At 33.6% G+C, this 20,044-nt stretch overlaps 2 protein-coding genes across 2 annotated transcripts; both read left to right on the top strand.

Annotated features, from left to right (window-relative positions):
- Positions 3,446-6,310, top strand: LOC18594272 (receptor-like protein 12). The gene has a single exon (XM_018124296.1). The coding sequence runs from the start codon at positions 3,446-3,448 to the stop codon at positions 6,308-6,310; it is 2,865 nt and encodes a 954-aa protein (XP_017979785.1).
- On the top strand, positions 7,950-10,492 carry LOC18594271 (receptor like protein 30). The gene has a single exon (XM_007021778.2). It carries the CDS (start codon positions 7,958-7,960, stop codon positions 10,238-10,240), a length of 2,283 nt encoding a protein of 760 aa, XP_007021840.2. The 5' UTR covers positions 7,950-7,957; the 3' UTR covers positions 10,241-10,492.

Raw genomic sequence — 20,044 nt, 5'->3', positions numbered from 1 at the left:
CAAGAATCATGACTATAATTTTTCCCGATAAAAGCATGACTTTTATGGATATATTATTCATTTGCTTTTTGACTAGTTGAACACTTACATGTTAAATTATACTATAAATTTTGTGGCAATGGAGGTCTCAATTGTAAATTAAACTATAATTTAACATGGAAGGAATGCACCGGAGAAGACTTGACTTTGTTCTTTCCTGTTCTTTTCATTTCCGTTAAAATCACGGAAATTTTCTTTGATTTTCTTTTTGACGTGAGAAAAGAGAGGAGGACTTGATTTGAAGTATTTGACTAGGAAGATGTATATACTTACCATAAGCCTTTGCACTTGAGCAGGTATTCGACCAAGATAACAAATAAATTAAGAACTGGGTTTGAATTTTTCTTTCTTCAAAATTATATTTCATACAATTGAGATATTGGATCATGATCATCTTTGTTTCTTTAGTAATCAAATTCATGGAGCTTTGAAAATATACATATAAGTTTGTAACTGACATACTAAACAAACCTACCAGTTTGAATCAAAGTGCAATGAGGGTCCCAAAATTTGAATCTATTTTAAACCTTAAAATATGTCCGAAGGAGAGCATGCTTCACGACTTGTGGGGTTGGCTTGCGTGAGTATGCTTGGGGAGGTAGATGATGGCTTCTGATTTGGAAAGCACTATGGACTTTCTAGTTGAGCTTATCAGCATCATTTTATTCTTAAATTACTATCTGATTAATCGCAATAAAAGTTTTTAAAAAACTCCATATCTGACAAAAAGTTTATTGCGCTCTTTGCTGATTCTTTGATGGCTTGAATTCTAGGGCTACAATAAAACAGGTCAAAAAGAAAGCAAAATATTGCCCAAAAATAAAAGAAAGCAAAATATATTATGAAAAATGGTTATCCATTTAGTTCCGTATGAGCTATTTTAATTTGTTTCATAATTATTTGTTAAAAAGGCAAAACAACAAATGGTAAAAAAAAAATCGTAATTGATTAAAAATAAATAAGAAATTAAAATGCAACATCCATGATAGAGGTACTCATAGATCTGGTTAAGGTGATGAAGACGTTTATAGCCCTTGTGGGGTGCTTGTAATGAAATGTCTTGGCTGGGTGTGATTATCACACTAAGGCCATGGATACGAGTCTGTCGAAGACTCTTTCATTAATAAACTCATAATCTGATGGATAAAAAAACAAAATTTAACTTAGATTAGTTGTGGACATGATTTTTTAGATTTGAGTCTGACTAACTTAAGTGTGGACATGATTTTTTAATTTTAAACTCGACTCGACCCTAGACTGTTATTAAATTAATAATTAATATAAAATTTTTATTTTTAATTTTAAAGTGTATTTAAAAATATAAAATATTAATATAATTTTTTTAATATTTTAAACATAAATAGTCAAATTGGGCTGAAATTTTAATTTTTTTCAATATGTCAAGCGGGCACAACCAGCACATAAACATCTCTAAATTTCATTGCAAAACTACTTCGCAACATCTAATTATTAACTTTAGAGTAACTCGTTTTCCTTTCTAATGAAATTCAGCTTCGTATAAAAGAATCATCCATTTTATTTTCTGAAAGATTATAATTAATTTTTAACTATTCAAAATTATTATTTATTTTTTCAAATCTAAACGTCTTTTTGTGTTTTTATTTATTGAAACAAAAATAAAAAATGATAGATTAAACCAAACAGAATTAATAATTTCCTTTAATATATTATTTTGTAACCAAGGCAGACCCTTAGTGATCATAAGAAAGGTAGTGATTGTTTCCATTCTTCCAGATGTTCTCTTTCTTTGTTTTCATGTTTGTCACCTAAAAGGACTCGCACTTTGGGATGGATGTGATGTTGGGGACAAAACCCTTCAAAATTAATCCAAAGGCAATGAGAACAAATTACCTTCGCAAGCACTATAAGAACTCTTTACAAAATATCAGTCAAAAGTTAAAAGCTAAAGCCAAATAAGTATTGACACAATAATAAAAAAATGAATCGTATCATAAGTTGTGGAAATTAGGACAGACAATGGGGAAGAAGATTTGGTTTCACCTACTAAGGAGGTGTCTGATCCTCCAAGATAAGGATTCAAGTTCTCTTTTTCTTTACAAAAAGAAAGCACTATACCTTCATCACCATCTTCTCAGCAATCAATCAGAAATAGCTATACATTAATTAATAAACACATTTGTATAGCTTTTGACCGGCATGCCACACTGACATATATATTTTCTTTAAAATAATTTTATTAGCACTAAGTCATGATATCATCTAAAGTCTTTAAGTATTATTTGCTAAAGACATGTGACACTCACATGTTAACTAATCAATACGGAATGACAGGTCCCATTTATAAATGTATTTTTTAAACCTGAAAAGACAAGGTTGTGATTCGTTTTCCTTTATCAGGAAATTGTAGATTTGTAGACTTGACCTGCCTCAGATTGTTTTCTTTTTGTTTGTGCATTCAGATTTCTTTGTGGTTGTTACTTTTATTATCAGGAAGGAGCGTTAGGCCTTGGAAAGGTGATGATTGCTTTCGTTCCAAAGGATGTAATCTTTATCCTTGATTTTTTCCAATGGCGTCACTTAAGGAAGAATGATGTCATGTCAATGACATGTGTGGTTCTGTCTCATTTCGTGTCTGGATGCAAGAATGGTTTGGACGTGAATTTTTGAAGAGTTGCAATGGAATTAGGTGTGCAGCTTGGCCTTGGAATTAGGACAAGAGACGTTTCTTTGTATAGGTTTGAGCTGAAATTTATGGCTCTCCTTTTGATGAGTAACAATTAGTTGGATCTGTTAGTTTTATTGCAATTTCATTGAAGGAATGCCCAAATTTTTGTTGAGGGGGTTAGACAGATTTCTTTTGCTCTTTTGTGTAAATTGTCTTAGGTAGCTTTCTTTTGCTTTTTTGTGTAAATTGGTGTGACCAGTACCCAATAGCTTTTTGTGCAATGATCACCTTTTAAGTGTAAAGATTATCTATGTCATGATCAGAATTTTTATGTCATAGGGAGTCTTTGACAGACCAACTTGAAACTTACAATAGAATTTCCGTTGAGAGGTTTAATAAAATTATTTTTTTTAAAAAAATAACAAAATAAAATAAAAATATTGACAAATAACTTTTAGTAATATGCTCATCAATAGAGTATTATCAATCTATTTATTTTGTTGATTTTCAAGTTTAATTTTTTTAATTATTTTTAATTAGAAAAAAAAAGGCTAGTGCATGCAAAAGACTATGGTTTGACTTAATAGCTTATAAATAATAATCTTTGCCGACATTGCATTACCATTCTAAAATTCTCTTTGAACCAAAAACATGGGGTATTTACCAAGAGTCTGTCAGTTTCTTTGCCTTGTTTTATCTTTTCTAAATTTTCAAGCTACTCTTTTCTCTTCTTTATCCTCTTCCTCAACAACAACACCAATGTGCTCTCACCAAGATGGTGTTGCCTTGATCCACTTCAAGAACACCTTTTCCATCAACAAAACTGTTTCTGAAAAATGCAAATCACTTGGCACCAAATCTTACCCTAAAACAAATTTATGGAAGGAGGGAACAGACTGCTGCTTGTGGGATGGAGTCACTTGTGACCATTTAACAGGCCAAGTGATTGGTCTTGATCTAAGTTGCAGCTGGCTGTATGGTACCCTTGATTGCAATAGTAGTCTGTTCTTTCTTCCACACTTGCAGAAGCTCAACCTAGCCCATAATCATTTTAAGAAATCCATTATTTCATCTAAATTTGGTTTGTTTACAAGCTTGTCATATCTCAACCTTTCTATGTCAAATTTCTCGGGGCAAGTCCCGCCTGAAATCTCCAGATTGTCAAAATTGGTTTCACTTGATCTCTCCTTGAATGACAGTCCAGCACTCACTGAAAATACTTTCAGTGGACTTCTACAAAACCTAACAGAGGTAAGGGAACTTTTTCTTGCTAGTGTAGATATGTCTTCCATCCGTCCCGTTTCCCTAATGAATATGTCTTCTTCGTTAACATCCCTCAGTCTTAGAGGTTCTGATTTGCGAGGAAACTTCCCAATAACCATTTTCCGTCTACCAAACCTTAAGTTGCTTGATCTGAAGGAAAACAAAAACCTCATTGTCCATCTCCCAGAGTCCAATTGGAGTAGTCCCCTCCAGTATTTGAATCTTTTAGGAACATCTTCCGCTGGAAAATTACCTAATTCAATCGGTAATTTGGGGTCCTTGAAGCATTTGCAGCTTGGTCTATGTAACTTCTCCGGTCCAATTCCAAGATCATTGGGAAATCTGTCGCAACTTACTTATTTGGAACTTTCTAGAAATCATTTTAGTGGTCAGATACCTCCTTCACTCACAAACCTAAAACAACTCCAATTCTTGTACATTTTTGATAATCAACTAGATGGTTCCATTCCAGTTCAAGCAAGTGCTTTCCCTAATCTAATTGACCTAGACCTGTCTAACAACTTACTTAACGGACCACTACCAGCTTGGTTATATACCATTCCATCATTAAAATTCATAACTATCCACAATGACCAATTGACTGGTCATATCAATGAGTTCCAATACAAATCACTCACATGGATATCTTTGGGGAATAATAAACTTCAAGGTCAAATTCCAAAGTCGATATTCGAACTTGTGAACCTGACTGATCTTGATTTGTCATCAAATAACTTGAGTGGCATTGTGGAGTTGGACGCTTTTCTGAAACTCCAGAATCTTGAATGGCTTGATCTTTCATACAACAGCCTGTCGTCCATAAATTCTAATATCAGTGCCACGTATACCTTGCCCAATCTCCGGATTTTGTATCTGCCTTCTTTCAATATCGGTGAATTCCCAATTTTAAGTGGCTCGACAAACTTAGAAGCTTTAGACCTTTCCAACAATAGAATTTATGGTCAAATTCCCAAATGGATGTGGGATATAGGAAGGGACTCTTTGCTCTACTTGAATCTTTCCTACAACTTTCTGACAGATTTAGAACAAATTCCATGGAAGAACATTCAGACTCTTGACCTCAACTTCAACTTGATTCATGGTAATATCCCAACTTTGCCTATCAACTTGCTTTTCTTGTCAATCTCAAATAATTCCTTAACGGGAGAGGTCTCTTCTCATATTTGCAATTTGAGTTCCCTCATGGTTCTTGACTTGTCTCATAATGAATTGAGTGGGAAAATTCCACAATGTATTGGAAACTTCAGCAAATCGCTATTGGTGTTGAATCTAGAGAGGAATAATTTCCATGGAAAAATTCCTACAACGTTTGCAAAGAGCTGTGGATTGAAGAACATCAACTTGAATGGCAATCAATTTGATGGGCCTTTACCACAATCTTTGACAAACTGTAGGGATATAGAAGTTCTAGATTTTGGTGACAATAAAATAGATGGTACATTCCCCAATTGGTTGGAAACATTGCCAGTGTTACAAGTTCTCATTTTACGATCAAATAACTTACATGGCTTCATAAGCAATCCCAATACAAGTCACTCTTTCCCCAAGTTGCGAATATTAGACCTCTCCAACAATGAGTTCGGGAGTACCTTGCCAGCCAAGTTTATAAAAAATTTTGAGGCTTTGAAATATCTCAATGGAAGTCCTGGTTCTGTACAATATATGCAGGAAGCAAAACGTTATGAATGTTTTGTTAGCTTGACAATGAAAGCAGAGGAAATTGAGATCAAGATATCAACGATATTCACAAGCATTGATCTCTCTCTCAACAAGTTCGATGGAGAGATTCCGGAAGTTATTGGAGAGCTAATCTCACTTAGAGGACTCAATCTTTCCCATAATAATCTTGGTGGTCACATTCCGCCATCAATGGGATGTTTGATAAATCTTGAGTGGTTAGACCTCTCTTCAAACAAGTTAACCGGACAGATTCCCCAAGAACTAGAAAACTTGACTTTCCTATCCATCCTCAACCTTTCTCACAACCAACTTGAAGGACCAATTCCCTTAGGCAAACAGTTCAACACATTTGAAAACGAGTCATATGAAGGAAACTTGGGGTTATGTGGGTTCCCGATGTCAAAATCTTGCAGCAATGAAGGGACACAACCTCCTTCGTCAATGACCTTTCACGGTGATTCAAAGCTCACAAATGCCTTCAGCTGGAAAGTTGTGTTAATAGGATATGGATGTGGAATGACATTTGGTTTGGCCATGGGACATGTTGTCTTCAAAACCGGAAAACCTAAATGGTTTGTGATGTTGGTCGAGGGTAGACTACACCAAAAGGCAACACGGTCAAAGAAAAGAGCTCGTACAAGAAATGCAAGAAGATTTTAGACGGTTCAAACAAGTTCCATGTTTATGATAACTTCCATGTTTGGGGAAATGATTTGCTTGATGATAAGGTTACATAAAGCATGTTGTTTTTCTTTGTTGTAACATTGTTAATCCTCTGTACTTTAGTCTTCCCAAATAATAGAATTACATTGTTAGTCTTGTTATGTAGTGGATTGACTAGAATATAGAGAAGGGTTGGTTGGTTGATTGTCTATGGCCTTTGTGTACAATGAATGGAAATTCCATTACACCTGTTCATTCATTTTTTATATTGGATGTAATAGATTGTTATACATATATTCAAGATTGTTCGATTATGATTGTAAATTATATTTATTCATGTAATTTCATCAAAAAATTATCCAACAACAGTACTTTCGATTTGTGACTTTTCCCACAAAAATAATAAATTTACGTTTCTAATTAAAGTTCTAAAATAATAAAAATCTATCCAACATATTGATTTTCATCAATTCTTAAAAAACAAAACCAAACCTAGATTTAGAATTTTTAGATTTTCGATCCTTTTGAGATTTGGAAAAAAAAAAAAGAAGAAAGGACTTCAAGAAAAAATCTATTCCTGTTGAAGAAAAGAGGAGGAAAGGAATCCAAAATTTTCTTTAGGTAATTTTGGTGTCGATAGATGGCGTTGCCAACGACTGGCAAGGAAGCCAAGGGTTGAGGTTTGTCAAATTTTGGGTTTTAGTCACTCTGTTATCATGTGATTACATCGTCAAAACACATCATACATTAGGTGGATAAAAAATACAAGATGTTATTAAATTTTAAAACAATTAATAATTAATTTTCTGTTAAAGTTAAGAATTTATTTACAAATTAAAAATTAAAATTCAATCAGTAATTATTCTAACTAAAATAAGAAATCCTCATTCGACTGCGATTATCCCTTACGGTATCTTTTCATCATATTTTCAAAGAAGGCAACTCGTTCGCGAACTCACTGGCTAGATATCGAATTGAAAAATTAAAACTTCTTTTCTGCACGGAGATGATATCATTTGAAGGTGACCCCAACCTCCTTGGAAAAAGGTGTTCTTGTGCTCTTCACCCGTGTTTAATACTCTCGACTAGACCTAATCCATTCCCATGTGCATTTTTTCCTTGTAATTTACTCCTGCTTTTGTGGCTGGGAGCTGATGTACGACTTGTCTAGGCCTAGCTTTAACCGAGTCAACTAGTCAACAATGGGATATGGGACCTGCATGACAAAATTTTCTGCATGACAAAGAAGTCTCCCTAATCCTTAGCCTACGCTGGCGTGCTACATTCAGCGGGGCATCACCTCATTCAATACTCGTCCCTTTATCTTTTGTTCTTCACGGCTAGACTTGACCAGTGCAATTAAAGGTTACACTCTTAACATCAATGTGAATGATTATAGTTGCCTTCTTATTAATCAATGATCCTTATCATCTTTCGCTAGGGACCGTTGGATTAATATTAATTGAAAGTTATGTGATGTAGAAAATATTAAGTACAATATTGTTGATTGAATGTTGTGTTCCAGCAATTTGCGCGACAATTTCCTTGCAAGACTTTAGTTGACTTGGCAGCTTATAAATATTCATGTCTGCTTTATTCCTCCATATATATTATACCATTATTGATCTTCTCTGAATCAGAAAAATGGAGTGTTTACGTAGTTTCAATCAATTTCTCTGCCTTCTTTTGCTTTACTTGAATTTTCAAGCTACTCTTTCATCCTCCATATCTTCTTCTTTAGCAACACAAGTGTGTTCTCACGAAGAGAGTGCTGCCTTGATTCAATTCAAGAAGTCATTTTCCTTGGACAAAGATGCTTCTAAGGAATGTGGCCATAATGGCATCCTATCTTATCCTAAAACGGATTCATGGAAGGAAGGTACAGACTGCTGCTCATGGGATGGTATCAGTTGTGACAATGCAACAGGTCAAGTGATCGGCCTTGACCTCAGTTGCAGTTGGCTCTATGGTACCATTCCTTCCAATAGTAGCCTATTTCTCCTTCGACACCTGCAGAAGCTCAACCTTGCCTATAATTACTTCTACAATTCCATGATCTCACCTGACCAGTTTGGTCAATTGGAGAATCTACTGCATCTCAACCTCTCTAGCTCAAGCTTTTCAGGTCTGATTCCGAATTCAATATTCTATCTTGTGAACCTTACTTATCTTGATTTATCATCCAATAACCTAAGTGGTTCTCTGGAGTTGAATATGTTATCGAAACTTCACAGTCTTGAAGGTCTTGATCTTTCATACAACACTCTATCACTGAACTCTGATATTGATGTTGATTATACCTTGCCTAATCTTCAGTATTTGCAGCTGGCTTCTTGCAACATTAGTGAATTTCCCCACTTCTTAAGTAGATTTGAAGTTTTGCAGCATTTAGATCTTTCATATAACAAGCTATCACTGAACTCTGATATTGATCTTGATTATGCCTTACCTAATCTTCAATATTTGCGTTTGTCTTCTTGCAACATTAGTGAATTTCCCCACTTTTTAAGTAGATCTGAAGGTTTGCAGCATTTAGATCTTTCCAACAATAGAATTTCTGGTCAGATTCCCAAATGGATGTGGGATGTAGGGAAAGACTCTTTGGCCTTGTTAAACCTTTCTCTTAACTCCCTTACATATTTAGAGCAACTTCCATGGAAGAATATGAAAATTCTTGACCTTCATTCCAACTTGATCCAAGGATCACTTCCAATTCTTCCTCTTGACACAAGATACTTTTCAATCTCAAATAATAAATTGACCGGAGAGATCAATTCTTTCATATGCAATGTAAAATTTCTATCAGTTCTCGATTTGTCTCACAACTCTTTGGTTGGAACCATTCCAAAATGCCTTGTGAAGTTGAGCAATCTTTTAGTGTTGAACCTGGGGATGAATAAGCTTAATGGAACCATTCCTTCAACATTTGCCAAAGATTGTGCACTAAGGTATCTCAATTTGAATGGAAATCTATTGGAAGGGCCATTGACGGAGTCTATCAAAGATTGTAGAAGCCTGGAACTGTTTGATCTTGGCAACAACAACATAAATGATACATTTCCCCATTGGCTGGGAGCACTACCGGGATTACGAGTTCTTATATTACATTCAAATAGCTTCCATGGTTCCATTTATGGTTCAAGGACCAATCATTCTTTTCAAAACTTGCAGATTCTTGATCTTTCCAACAATAATTTTTGTGGCCCTTTACCGGCTAGTTATATCAATAGTTTGAAGCAAATGATGCATCTAGATGAAAACTTTGTGCCGTATATGGAGGAACAAATTAATAACTACAGCGTCATTTATAATTATTCTACTGGTCCTATAAGGGTTAAAGGGTTTGATATGATTGGATCTGCCAAATTTTTGACCATGTACACAGGCATTGATCTATCAAGTAACAAGTTTGAAGGAGAGATTCCAAAAATTTTTGGAGAGCTTAGTTCGCTCAGAGGGCTTAACCTTTCTCATAACAGACTGAGTGGTCATATCCCGTTATCATTGGGAAATTTGATCAGTCTTGAATGGTTAGATCTTTCCTCAAACAAGTTAACTGGGATGATTCCAGAGGAATTGGTAGGTTTGTCATTTCTTGAAGTTTTAAACGTTTCCAATAATCAACTTGTTGGACCTGTCCCATTAGAAAAGCAATTCGCCACTTTTGACAGTAGTTCCTATGAAGGAAATGAAGGACTATGTGGTTCTCCACTCTCTAGACCTTGCATGAATCCTGAGCCACGATCACCACCATCACCTCCACCACCATCACCGACACTGATGAACTCCAACAAAATCAATGGTTACAAAATTGGATTTGGCTGGTTGGACAAAGCTGTCTTCGTTGGTTATGCATGTGGATTTCTATTTGGAGTGCCTGTGGGATACATTGTTTTCCGTAAACCACAATTGATTGTGCCGTCATGATCAATTTCGAGTTGAAGGTGAATATTTTAGAAAGGCAAAAAGGACTGCTTAGAAAAAGTGGTGTAAGAAAGAATTAGCCAGAAATAAGACAGTATCGGAGGGATATCGTTTTATGTATGAGTTTATTGAGCATTTGAGCTTGTAAGTTGTAAGGAAAGAACTTATCCTTGAATGTAACAATACCATTTGTTTCTTCTTCTTTTCTAGGGACTCTTTGATTGCATGTTTCTAGTAAGCTTTGCCAATGGCCTGCTGAAATCAAGTATGTGGGCTTAATTAGGCATCCCAAATCAGATAGCATTCTTTCCAAATCATGTAGTTGACAGCAATTACTAGCTTAACTAGTTTCCAATTCAAATTAATTCAAGTATCAGCTTGGGGGAAGATCTTTACCTTCATCCTTTCTTAATCTTAGACTAGGAGAAAGGCTTGATTTAGTGTGTCAAATATTTAGCATATTATTAGGGTAAAATACCTACATCCCATTAAGTTTTAACAAAAATTTCACGCAGGTCCATTAGTTTTCGAAAAAGATAATAAAATCCAAAAAGTGCAAATACCATTAACAGAAAATATAAAACAATTAAAATACCCTTTTTTTCTATCTCTATTTTTTCTCTCAAACAATGTGGTCAGTCAGTGCGCTCCCATTCGCCAGCCAACCACCTTACGGTAGGTGCTCCCCAAGGGAAGGGATCATCAATCTGGTGCTCTCCATGGGAGGGGAGCACCCTTGGGAGCACCAATATGATGATCCTTCCCTTGGGGAGCACCGATCTTTTTTTTTTGCAAAAAGAATTAAAATTTAAAAAATATAATTTATATAATAGTAATTTTTAAAATTAATATATAGTAAAATTATCTTTTCGATATTATCACATCATCAAATTAACAAAAATATTAACGATTGATTAATGACTAGACCTACGTGTCCAGCAAAAGATTTTTTTTGGACTAACTGTTTATTTCAAAAACTAATAGAACCGCGTGAAATTATGATTAAGACTTAAGAAGTTCTTAATATTTTACCCTATTTATTAGCCTCGAAAATCAGTATGTCATTCTAAGTTTATTGCTTAATCGGCAAGAGACTTTCCATGGCATAAGGACAAAGTATGGACAAAGAAAACCTATACAATTACAAAAGACAATTATCGCTCAAAAAGCTGTTGGCAGTTTTGCTCAAAATCCTATCTAGCTGTCTCAAAAAATAATTTGCAGCTTGCTGCCCCTAAAACAAAAACTCGAGCATTGATCAATTTAGAATAATACCCATGTTAACCTGATCACACTATTATAATTACAAAACCACATTCCTACGTATTCCTAAGAGCCATTTCTTTGCAATCATTTTGCTCACATCACATAGAATATTATTTTCTTTTCAGTTATTTACCCTCACTCAATAAAAGTTATTTTTTTTGTTTATTATATTCATTTTATAACTTATGATTTGGATTAATAAAGTTGAGCTGTTTAGTTTTTATCCGTTAAAAATAAATTAAAATATTATCAAATAGTTTTTTTAAAATGTATTTCTACATTAAGTTTGTCAAATACTAATTTGACTTATTTTTATGAATAAGTATACAAGCACAATACTTCTGATGGAAACCCCAATTGAGGGACACATGAAGTGCCATGTTGAGTTACATGAAGTTGCAGAGAAACTCACAGAAGAATAGAGAGAAAAATCTTTGATGAAAGAATAGGGACTCAAGAAATTTTCAATATATGGGTTTCCCTCTCAACACCAATTCAATTTCCATTTCAATTTTTATACAAGAATTTGAAAAAACTAAAAACAACTGAGCTTAGATCTAACCTCAGTATAAGTACATTGAAAAATAGGATCTAATGAATAGCAAAGATACCAAACATAGTTTCTTGTGCATTTGCAAGGGTAACAATAACAAAAAATTGAAGTAGCTGTTAAGCTAGAAGAAAATGAAGCTCAAAACAACATTGGGCTAAAACGTACTGAAAACTAAAAATAAAACGACACAACCATATGCCGTATAACAAGACTTTATTTAAAAGATTCATTGTCTTACATTTAAGACTCTCTAAACTGACAATGATGAAATGACACAGTATTGCTTCCACCTCTGAGTCTTTTATCTTCCAATGATGGGTAACTCCTGCCAAACAACCTTTCTTCCATAATAGCCTTTCATCCAGATTTCAATCACTCTTTTAACACCTTAATCTTTTCTCCTACAGCAACTTGACATTCAACATTTGTTTTCTTAGCCTTATACGCTTTTTCTACATGTGCTAGCTAATGACAAGCCCTGCACTTCACATTAAGGCAGTACCAATAATACTTGCTGGTATGATTTCTTTTCTTGCAATAAGGACAAGGATTAAACCTATCTCCCTGCTCTTAATTTGAGCTAAAGTAGGATTAGCGTGCCTCTGTACAGGAACTTCTCTAGATTCAACGACCTCCTACATATCAAATGCCTTAAGATAAGACCTCATCTTCACTACCCAAATCTAATAGTTTGAGCTAGTAAAAATAGGTGGTGTCGAAGTAAAGAAACCAACAGTTGCCATTTGACTGCAAAAAAAATGAAGTTTGAAAAAATTTTGGAGAAGAAGATTGAGTCATAGATCCCTCAAGACACTTGCTTTGATACCATGCTCTGTTATATAAAGCTGTAGAGAAACTCAAAGAAGAATAGAGAGAAAAATCTTTGATGAAAGAATTTGGCCTCAAGAAATTTTCAGGATATAGGTTTCCCTCTCAACACCAATTCAATTTCCATTTCAGTTTTTATACAGGAATTTTGAAAAAAAACTAAAAACAAAATGAGCTTAGATCTAGCCTTGGTATGAGTACACTGGAAATAAGATCCAACAAATAGCACAGATACCAAGCATAGGTTTTGTGCATTTATTTAAACGACTCATTGTCCTGCGTTTAAGACTCTCCAAACTGACAATGATGAAATGACACATATTGCTTCCACCTCCGAGTCTTCTATCTTCAAATGATGGTTAAACTCCCACCAAACAACCTTTCTTCTGTAGCACCGTTTCATTCGGATTTCAATCACTCTTCCAACATATCCCCATGATTGAATACTTGGAAAACTCCCAAGCTTGACCTCAAAAACTCAAACTTTTCTCAATTGAGTCCCTTAGTAAAGATATCAGCAAACTAGACATCTATTGGACAATAAATGAGTTGAACTGCTTCTACCTTAACAGCTTCTCTAAGAGCATGACACTTCACTCTAATATGCTTGGTCTTCCCATGCTGCATAGGATTTTTAGCAATAGCAATCAATGACTGGTTGTCCACATAGATTACTGTTCCTTTTTGCTATTTAAAACTAAGATCAGATAGAAATTTCCACAACCACACAGCTTGATTAGTTGCAGCAATTATAGCTATATACTCAGCTTCAGTTGAAAACTGAGCTACTATATCCTACTTCTTAAAGTTCTACATAAAACACCACTAACAAAAGAAAAACAATATCCTCTAGTGCTTTTTGAATCTTCAAAGGACCTTGCTCAGTCACTGTCACTATATCCCACCAATTTACTGCTTTCAGCTCTTGTATATTTCAAACTAAAATCCACAGCACCTCTCACATATCTAAGTATTCTTTTAATGGTAGTAAAATGTAAATTTGATGAAGATTGCATGAACCTTGAAAGAAGACTTGTAGCAAACATGATATCAGGCCTAGTGGCTAACAAATATAGCAAAGATCCTACCATACTTCTGTAAAGTTTTCCATCAGCCTTTTCTGATTCATCTTCTTTGCTCAGCTTACATCCAATTGTTAAAGGTATGTCCACAGACTTGCAAGAATCCAGATTGAATTTCTTTAGTCTATCTCTTGCATACTTTGTCTGATGCAGGACAATCTCTTCAAGTAGCTGTAATATCTTCATTCCTAGAAAGTAAAACATAAGCCCCAAATTTGTCATTTCAAACACACTCATCATCTGTGTTTTGAAATCTTTAAGGTAAATAGTATCAGGTCTAGTAATTAACATATCATCAACATACAAAGCCACAATAAGAATTATTAAGTCTTTTGATTTCTTAATGTAGAGTGTATGTTCATTCAAACTCTTGACAAAACCTTGATCTTTAAAATACTCATCTATTCTCTCATGCAACGCTTTAAGAGCCTGTTTCAGACCATAGAGAGCCTTGACAAGCTTACAAACCTTACTTTCTGTACCCTTCTTCACATAGCTTTTAGGCTGTTCTATATAGATATCTTCATATAGCACCGCTATTTAAGATAGCAGATTTCACATCTACGTGAAAAATTTTCTAGTATTTTTAGTAGACAGAGTAACAAGTAACCTGATACTGTCATGCCTAGCAACTAGAGTAAAAGTCTCAAAACAATAATGCCATACACTTGAGCATAACCTTTTACAACTTACCTGGCTTTATACTTGTTCATTGGCCCATCTGGATTCAGTTTTATCCTGAAAATCCACTTTACACCAATAACATGCTGATCAACTAGTCTGTCAACAAGAATCTAGGTGTTCTTTTCAATCATTTGCATTTCTGCATTCATAGTAGCCCTCCAATTCTTATCAAAATTGGCCTTAATGAAGCTTGAAGGTTCACATATAGCTATATTACGTCTGCTATATATGTCCTATAGTGTCTTGGTACCTTAAACAACATTTCTTTCATCTTTAATATCATAAGAACCATTAGATTCAGAATGCAACTGATCCTCTTTATCAGTGATTACCTTCTCATAACATTCAACTATAGATTTCCATTTCCAACTTTGTCCTTCATCAAACACAACATCTCTACAATTAAAACCTTTTTAACATCATCATCATATAATCTGTAGCCTTTGGAACAATCACTATATCTAAGAAAAACAGATAAGACTAACTTTGCATCCAACTTTGGCATCTTTTCATCTGGTACCTTGGCATAACAGACAAAACCAAAGGTTTTCAAATGAGCAATTGATGGTTTACAATCAAACCACATTTCATAAGGAGTCTTAAGGTTCAATGCCCTGGTATAGGTCCTATTAAGCAGATAATTTGTAGTGTTAACTGCTTCTACCCAAAATACCCTCGGTATGCTTTTCTAGAACAGTAAACAGCCTGCCATTCCAACTACTGTTCTATTTTTTCTTTCTGACACTTCATTCTGCTGAAGATAATAAGCCATAGTAAGCTGATGTTTAACTCTTAACTAAGACAAAAAAGCTTCAAACTTAGCAATAGTGAAAGCAGACCCATTATCACTTCCTAAGATCTTAATCTTCATCTTGGACTAATTTTCAGCTAAAGCTTTAAACTTAGCAAAGTGCTTTAAACCTTCAGACTTTTGCTTCATAAAGAAAGTCCAACAATATCTTGTCAGATCATCAATAAATAGAATACAGTACATCTTATTATTCAGTGACAAAGTCTTCATTTGGCCACAAATATCAGTATAAACCAATTCAAGCTTCTTTTTAGTTTTCCAACTTCTTTCTTTTGGAAAAGGCTTTCTACTGTACTTTTCATATTGGCAAACCTTATATAGCATATTTGGTTTAGTTATGATAGGCAAACCTTCAACCATCACCTTAGATGACATTTTTATCAGTGAACCATAATTTACATGTCCCATTCTTGTATGCCACACATCAGACATATCATGCTCAGTATACATAGCAAAATGTTCAGGATCTTTTAAGTTCAAAGGATAGCAATTATTTTTCATTTCAACTTTCATCATCTCACAATCTGCAAGATCAAACACTATGTAATACTTGTCCTTGAACAATAAAGCGTAATGACAATCTACTAACTGCCCAACACTTCGTAGATTTTGATCTGCATCTGGTACATACCTCTCATTAGATACATACTTTGTTCTTGAGAAAGTCACTACAACTACTCTACCAATTCCATTAATCATAAAAAAATCATCACTACCAATTTTAACTCTAGCTTTAAAGCTAATATCAAGATCAGTAAATAAGTTCTTGTTTCTAGTGATATGATGAGAACAGGCACTATCTAACAACCAAACATCTTTATTACTTGAACCATCAGCAGATTTGGCAACAAACAATAGCTTTTCACCTTCATCAGTCTTTTTTGCTACAGCAGCTTGATCTTTAGTATCTAGCTTCTTAGTCTTTACAAACTTTTTCTACATGTCGTAGCTGATGACATGCCCTGCACTTTACATTAAGGCAGTACCAACAGTACTTGCTGGTCTGATTTCTTTTCTTGTAGTAAAAACAAGGATTAAACCTGTCTCTCTACTTCTTTTGTTTTTCATCTCTAACTTTACTCCCTTTACGTTCATTTTTCTTTGAACAACTAGCTTTGACCTTCAAATTCTTAGTCTTGTCTACCAGTGCATTCTCAACAACATTTTGATTTCTCAAAGTTCTCCTTTACTCTTAAGCTGATACTGCATTTATCAACTCATTAACAGATATCTTTGTAAGATCTTTTGAATCTTCCAGATAAGATATCTTAGCCTCAAACCTCTCTGGTAGACTAATTAAGAACTTATTTACTATGCTTCTTTCAGTCACGTTTTCCCTCAGCAATCTAAGTTGATTAACTACCCTTAAAACTCTATCAAAATATTCAAAAATACTTTCACTCTCCTTCATTTTTAGCAACTCAAATTCTCTAGACAAACTCAAAACCTGAATCATCTTAGTCCTATCATTTCCCTAAAATTCTTCTTTCAAAGTAACTCATACAGTTTTTAGATCATCAAAATTAACAATCCTAACAAAGATAGTATAAGAAACTGCAGATTGAAGGCAAGATAAGGCTTTATATCTCTGAGTTACCTCCTCTCTATGCTACTTAATCTAAGCCAAAGTAAGATTAGAGTGCTTTTGTATAAGGATTTCTCCAAATTCAACGACCTCCCATAAATCGAACGCGTTAAAATAAGACCTCATTTTCACTGCCTAAATCTGATAGTTTGAGCTAGTAAAAATAGGTGGTATTGAAGCAGAGAAACTAGCAGTTGCCATTTGACTGAAAAAGAAGTGAAGTCTGAAAAATTTTGGAGAAGAAGACTGAGTCACAGATCCCACTAGAAACTTGGGAGTCAAGATTTAATATTTGAAAGTTATATTTAGTAAATCAATTATAAATACATTAATCTATTAATATACAAAAATAAAAAAATACTGCATTTAACTTATTAATTATCTTTTGCAAAATTTTATGTTTGTTTTGTTTTATAAAAATTATAATCTTTATATATTTTTTTAATCATCCATAACGCTCAGTCATAGTTATGAAAATATATTAAATAAATTTAATAAAAAATGCATAAACAATACATGAAAGTAATATACATCTTAAGTTCGTAATACATAAGTGAAGAATAAAAAACTAATTACATAGATATAAAAATTTTATTAATTAATATCATGCATACATAAGGCGTTACAATTACATTGCATTGATTCTTGAGAGATTCCGTTTCTTTACTGCTCCTTCTTTTTGGATTCCCCTGAAACTTTTTATTTGTTTTTCCTGTTACAGTTTGGCATTGTAATTCTGTTTTCTTGCTTCGGCATTCTGCGATTGTTTCTACCTTTTGTTCTGCTTTTAAGTCATACCAGCGTAACAGACCAAAACGCAGGTTACCTTTGTTCTCAAAAGGAAAAAAAAAAAAACAAAGAAAGATGTACTCTGATGGCAAAAAGCAGAGTATCACCACGCAACTACACAAGGAAGCTAGTTCTTTTACAAAAAACACATCAAATCTCAAATCGAATAGCTCAGCATCTCAACATTAACCGCTTTAACTAACGCATTTAATCCAATATTTCTCTTTACGGGCGATTGGTTGCTTTACCAATTGGGAAGAATGGGAGGAAATCAGTGTAAGGGAGCGCGGTCAATCGGCCTAAGAGAAAGGAAAAGAGTGAAAAAAAAATAATAATAAAGTGTTTTAGATATTTCACATTTAAGCATCAACGTCATTTACACGTTTAGAGTAGAGTGTTCATTTTGAAAACTAATGGATTATATGTAATTATGGTCAAAGTTTTAGGTGTCAATGTATTTTAACCTATATATATTCTTCACAGCAAAAATAATTTTTTTTATTTCAAATACACTAATATTAAAACATGTGCACTGCACCTGCATTTATATACATATAAGACTAAATGATAAAGCATTATTTGATGATAATGATGTAAATTCATAAATTTTAGTTAGATTCATATTTTCTTATAAGTTTATTTAAATGTAATTGTAATTATATCTAAATAATGTTAATAAAATTATAATTTGTCATATCATGATTACAAAATAAGTTTTTAAATGCTATAAAAAATTTACTTAAATTTATCAAACACTATCTCAAATTTTATTTACAAAATTTATCAAACAACTATTCTCAGATAACATTCTTATAAAAACTCAAATTGAATAAAAATTGTTTCTTTATGTACTATTTAATTGTATATTGGTGATTTTTTAAAATTATATATAAATTGTCATTTCATAACAATTAAATTCTAATAGTTATGAAGTTTAGAATCATTAAAACATCTAATTTTCACAATATGATTAGAAGACAAGCTTTTCAAATTATTAACCGTTTTAATAATAACAATATTAATCATCATGCCTCAGATCTAGCCCCAAGCACTCAAAGATCGGCCTCTTAACCACCTAAAAACCTTAACCCAATAGTTGTTTTCACCCAAAAAACAATACCTACTGATGCCTTACACTTGAATTTTGGGTATGGTTAATGTTGTTTGGGTACAGGTTGCAAATGTAAATGGAAATATTATTTGTTGTCTGTCTAGTGTTGAAATACTGTGGATACTGGTTGATTTTTATATCCAAGATGCCGATTGGGAGGTCAGAGCTGACTTCTCTTTCGCTCTTTACTTGTTTTGTAAAATTTGTTGGGTTTTTCCTTTTTGAATGAAATATCTTGATGATTAATCTTAAAAAAAAAAAAAACAAAACAAAACCTTAATCCTTGAAAACCCCTTAATTAAAGATCCACACAATCTAAAACAAGAAAAATATTAACAATCTCTTTATCTTAAAAAATCTCAAGCATCTCCATTTGAGTGAGACTCTTTCTTTGGGGATCTCTTGCATGATAATGCTTCTTATCCATGCACGCTTGAAACGCTTGATTTGTCATTCAATAGTTTATCAAAGCCTAGCCTAAAGCGTTTTTTGATTCTTGTGATCATTTGACTTCTTTAAATCTTTTCCCTAACTCGATCTATAAAGGTAGTTTTTACATTGGAAGCTCTCTCTTAGAGCTTGATCTTTCAAGCAATCTCATTTCAGATTTTTCAATATTGAAATACTTGTTTTCAAATTGTGAGAATGTGAAACTTCTAAATCTGTCATTTAACAAATTGTTTGAAAAAGTTGATAAGCTCTCCTCTTGCAAGAATCTATCAATTTTGAACCTTACTTGTAACGATCCCTCCTCAGTCGTTATCGGCGTCTGAGACCTCCGGAAGATCCCGCCAAGTCTCGAAAAAGCCTAAAAGAAATTTCTCCATAACTCATTGTATACCTTTACTAATCCGTATTAATGTTTGAACCATATATATATTTTTATGACTTAAAATTTCACAAGAAGCATAGTCATTAAATTTTTGACTTTAAGTCATGATATCACAATTAAATACATTGAGTTCAAGAATCTAAACTTTATGTTTTTATCAAAACTAATATTTGTTTACATAGTAAAATCAAAGTACTACAACTCAATCTCTAACCGCGGAGCGACTCGGGATAAAAAGCTATAAGAATGCCTTTACCTATTTGCGG

Source organism: Theobroma cacao, chromosome 7 (genome assembly GCF_000208745.1).
Source record: "Theobroma cacao cultivar B97-61/B2 chromosome 7, Criollo_cocoa_genome_V2, whole genome shotgun sequence".
NCBI lineage: Eukaryota > Viridiplantae > Streptophyta > Magnoliopsida > Malvales > Malvaceae > Theobroma > Theobroma cacao.
This window is presented reverse-complemented; position numbering and strand designations above follow the sequence as displayed.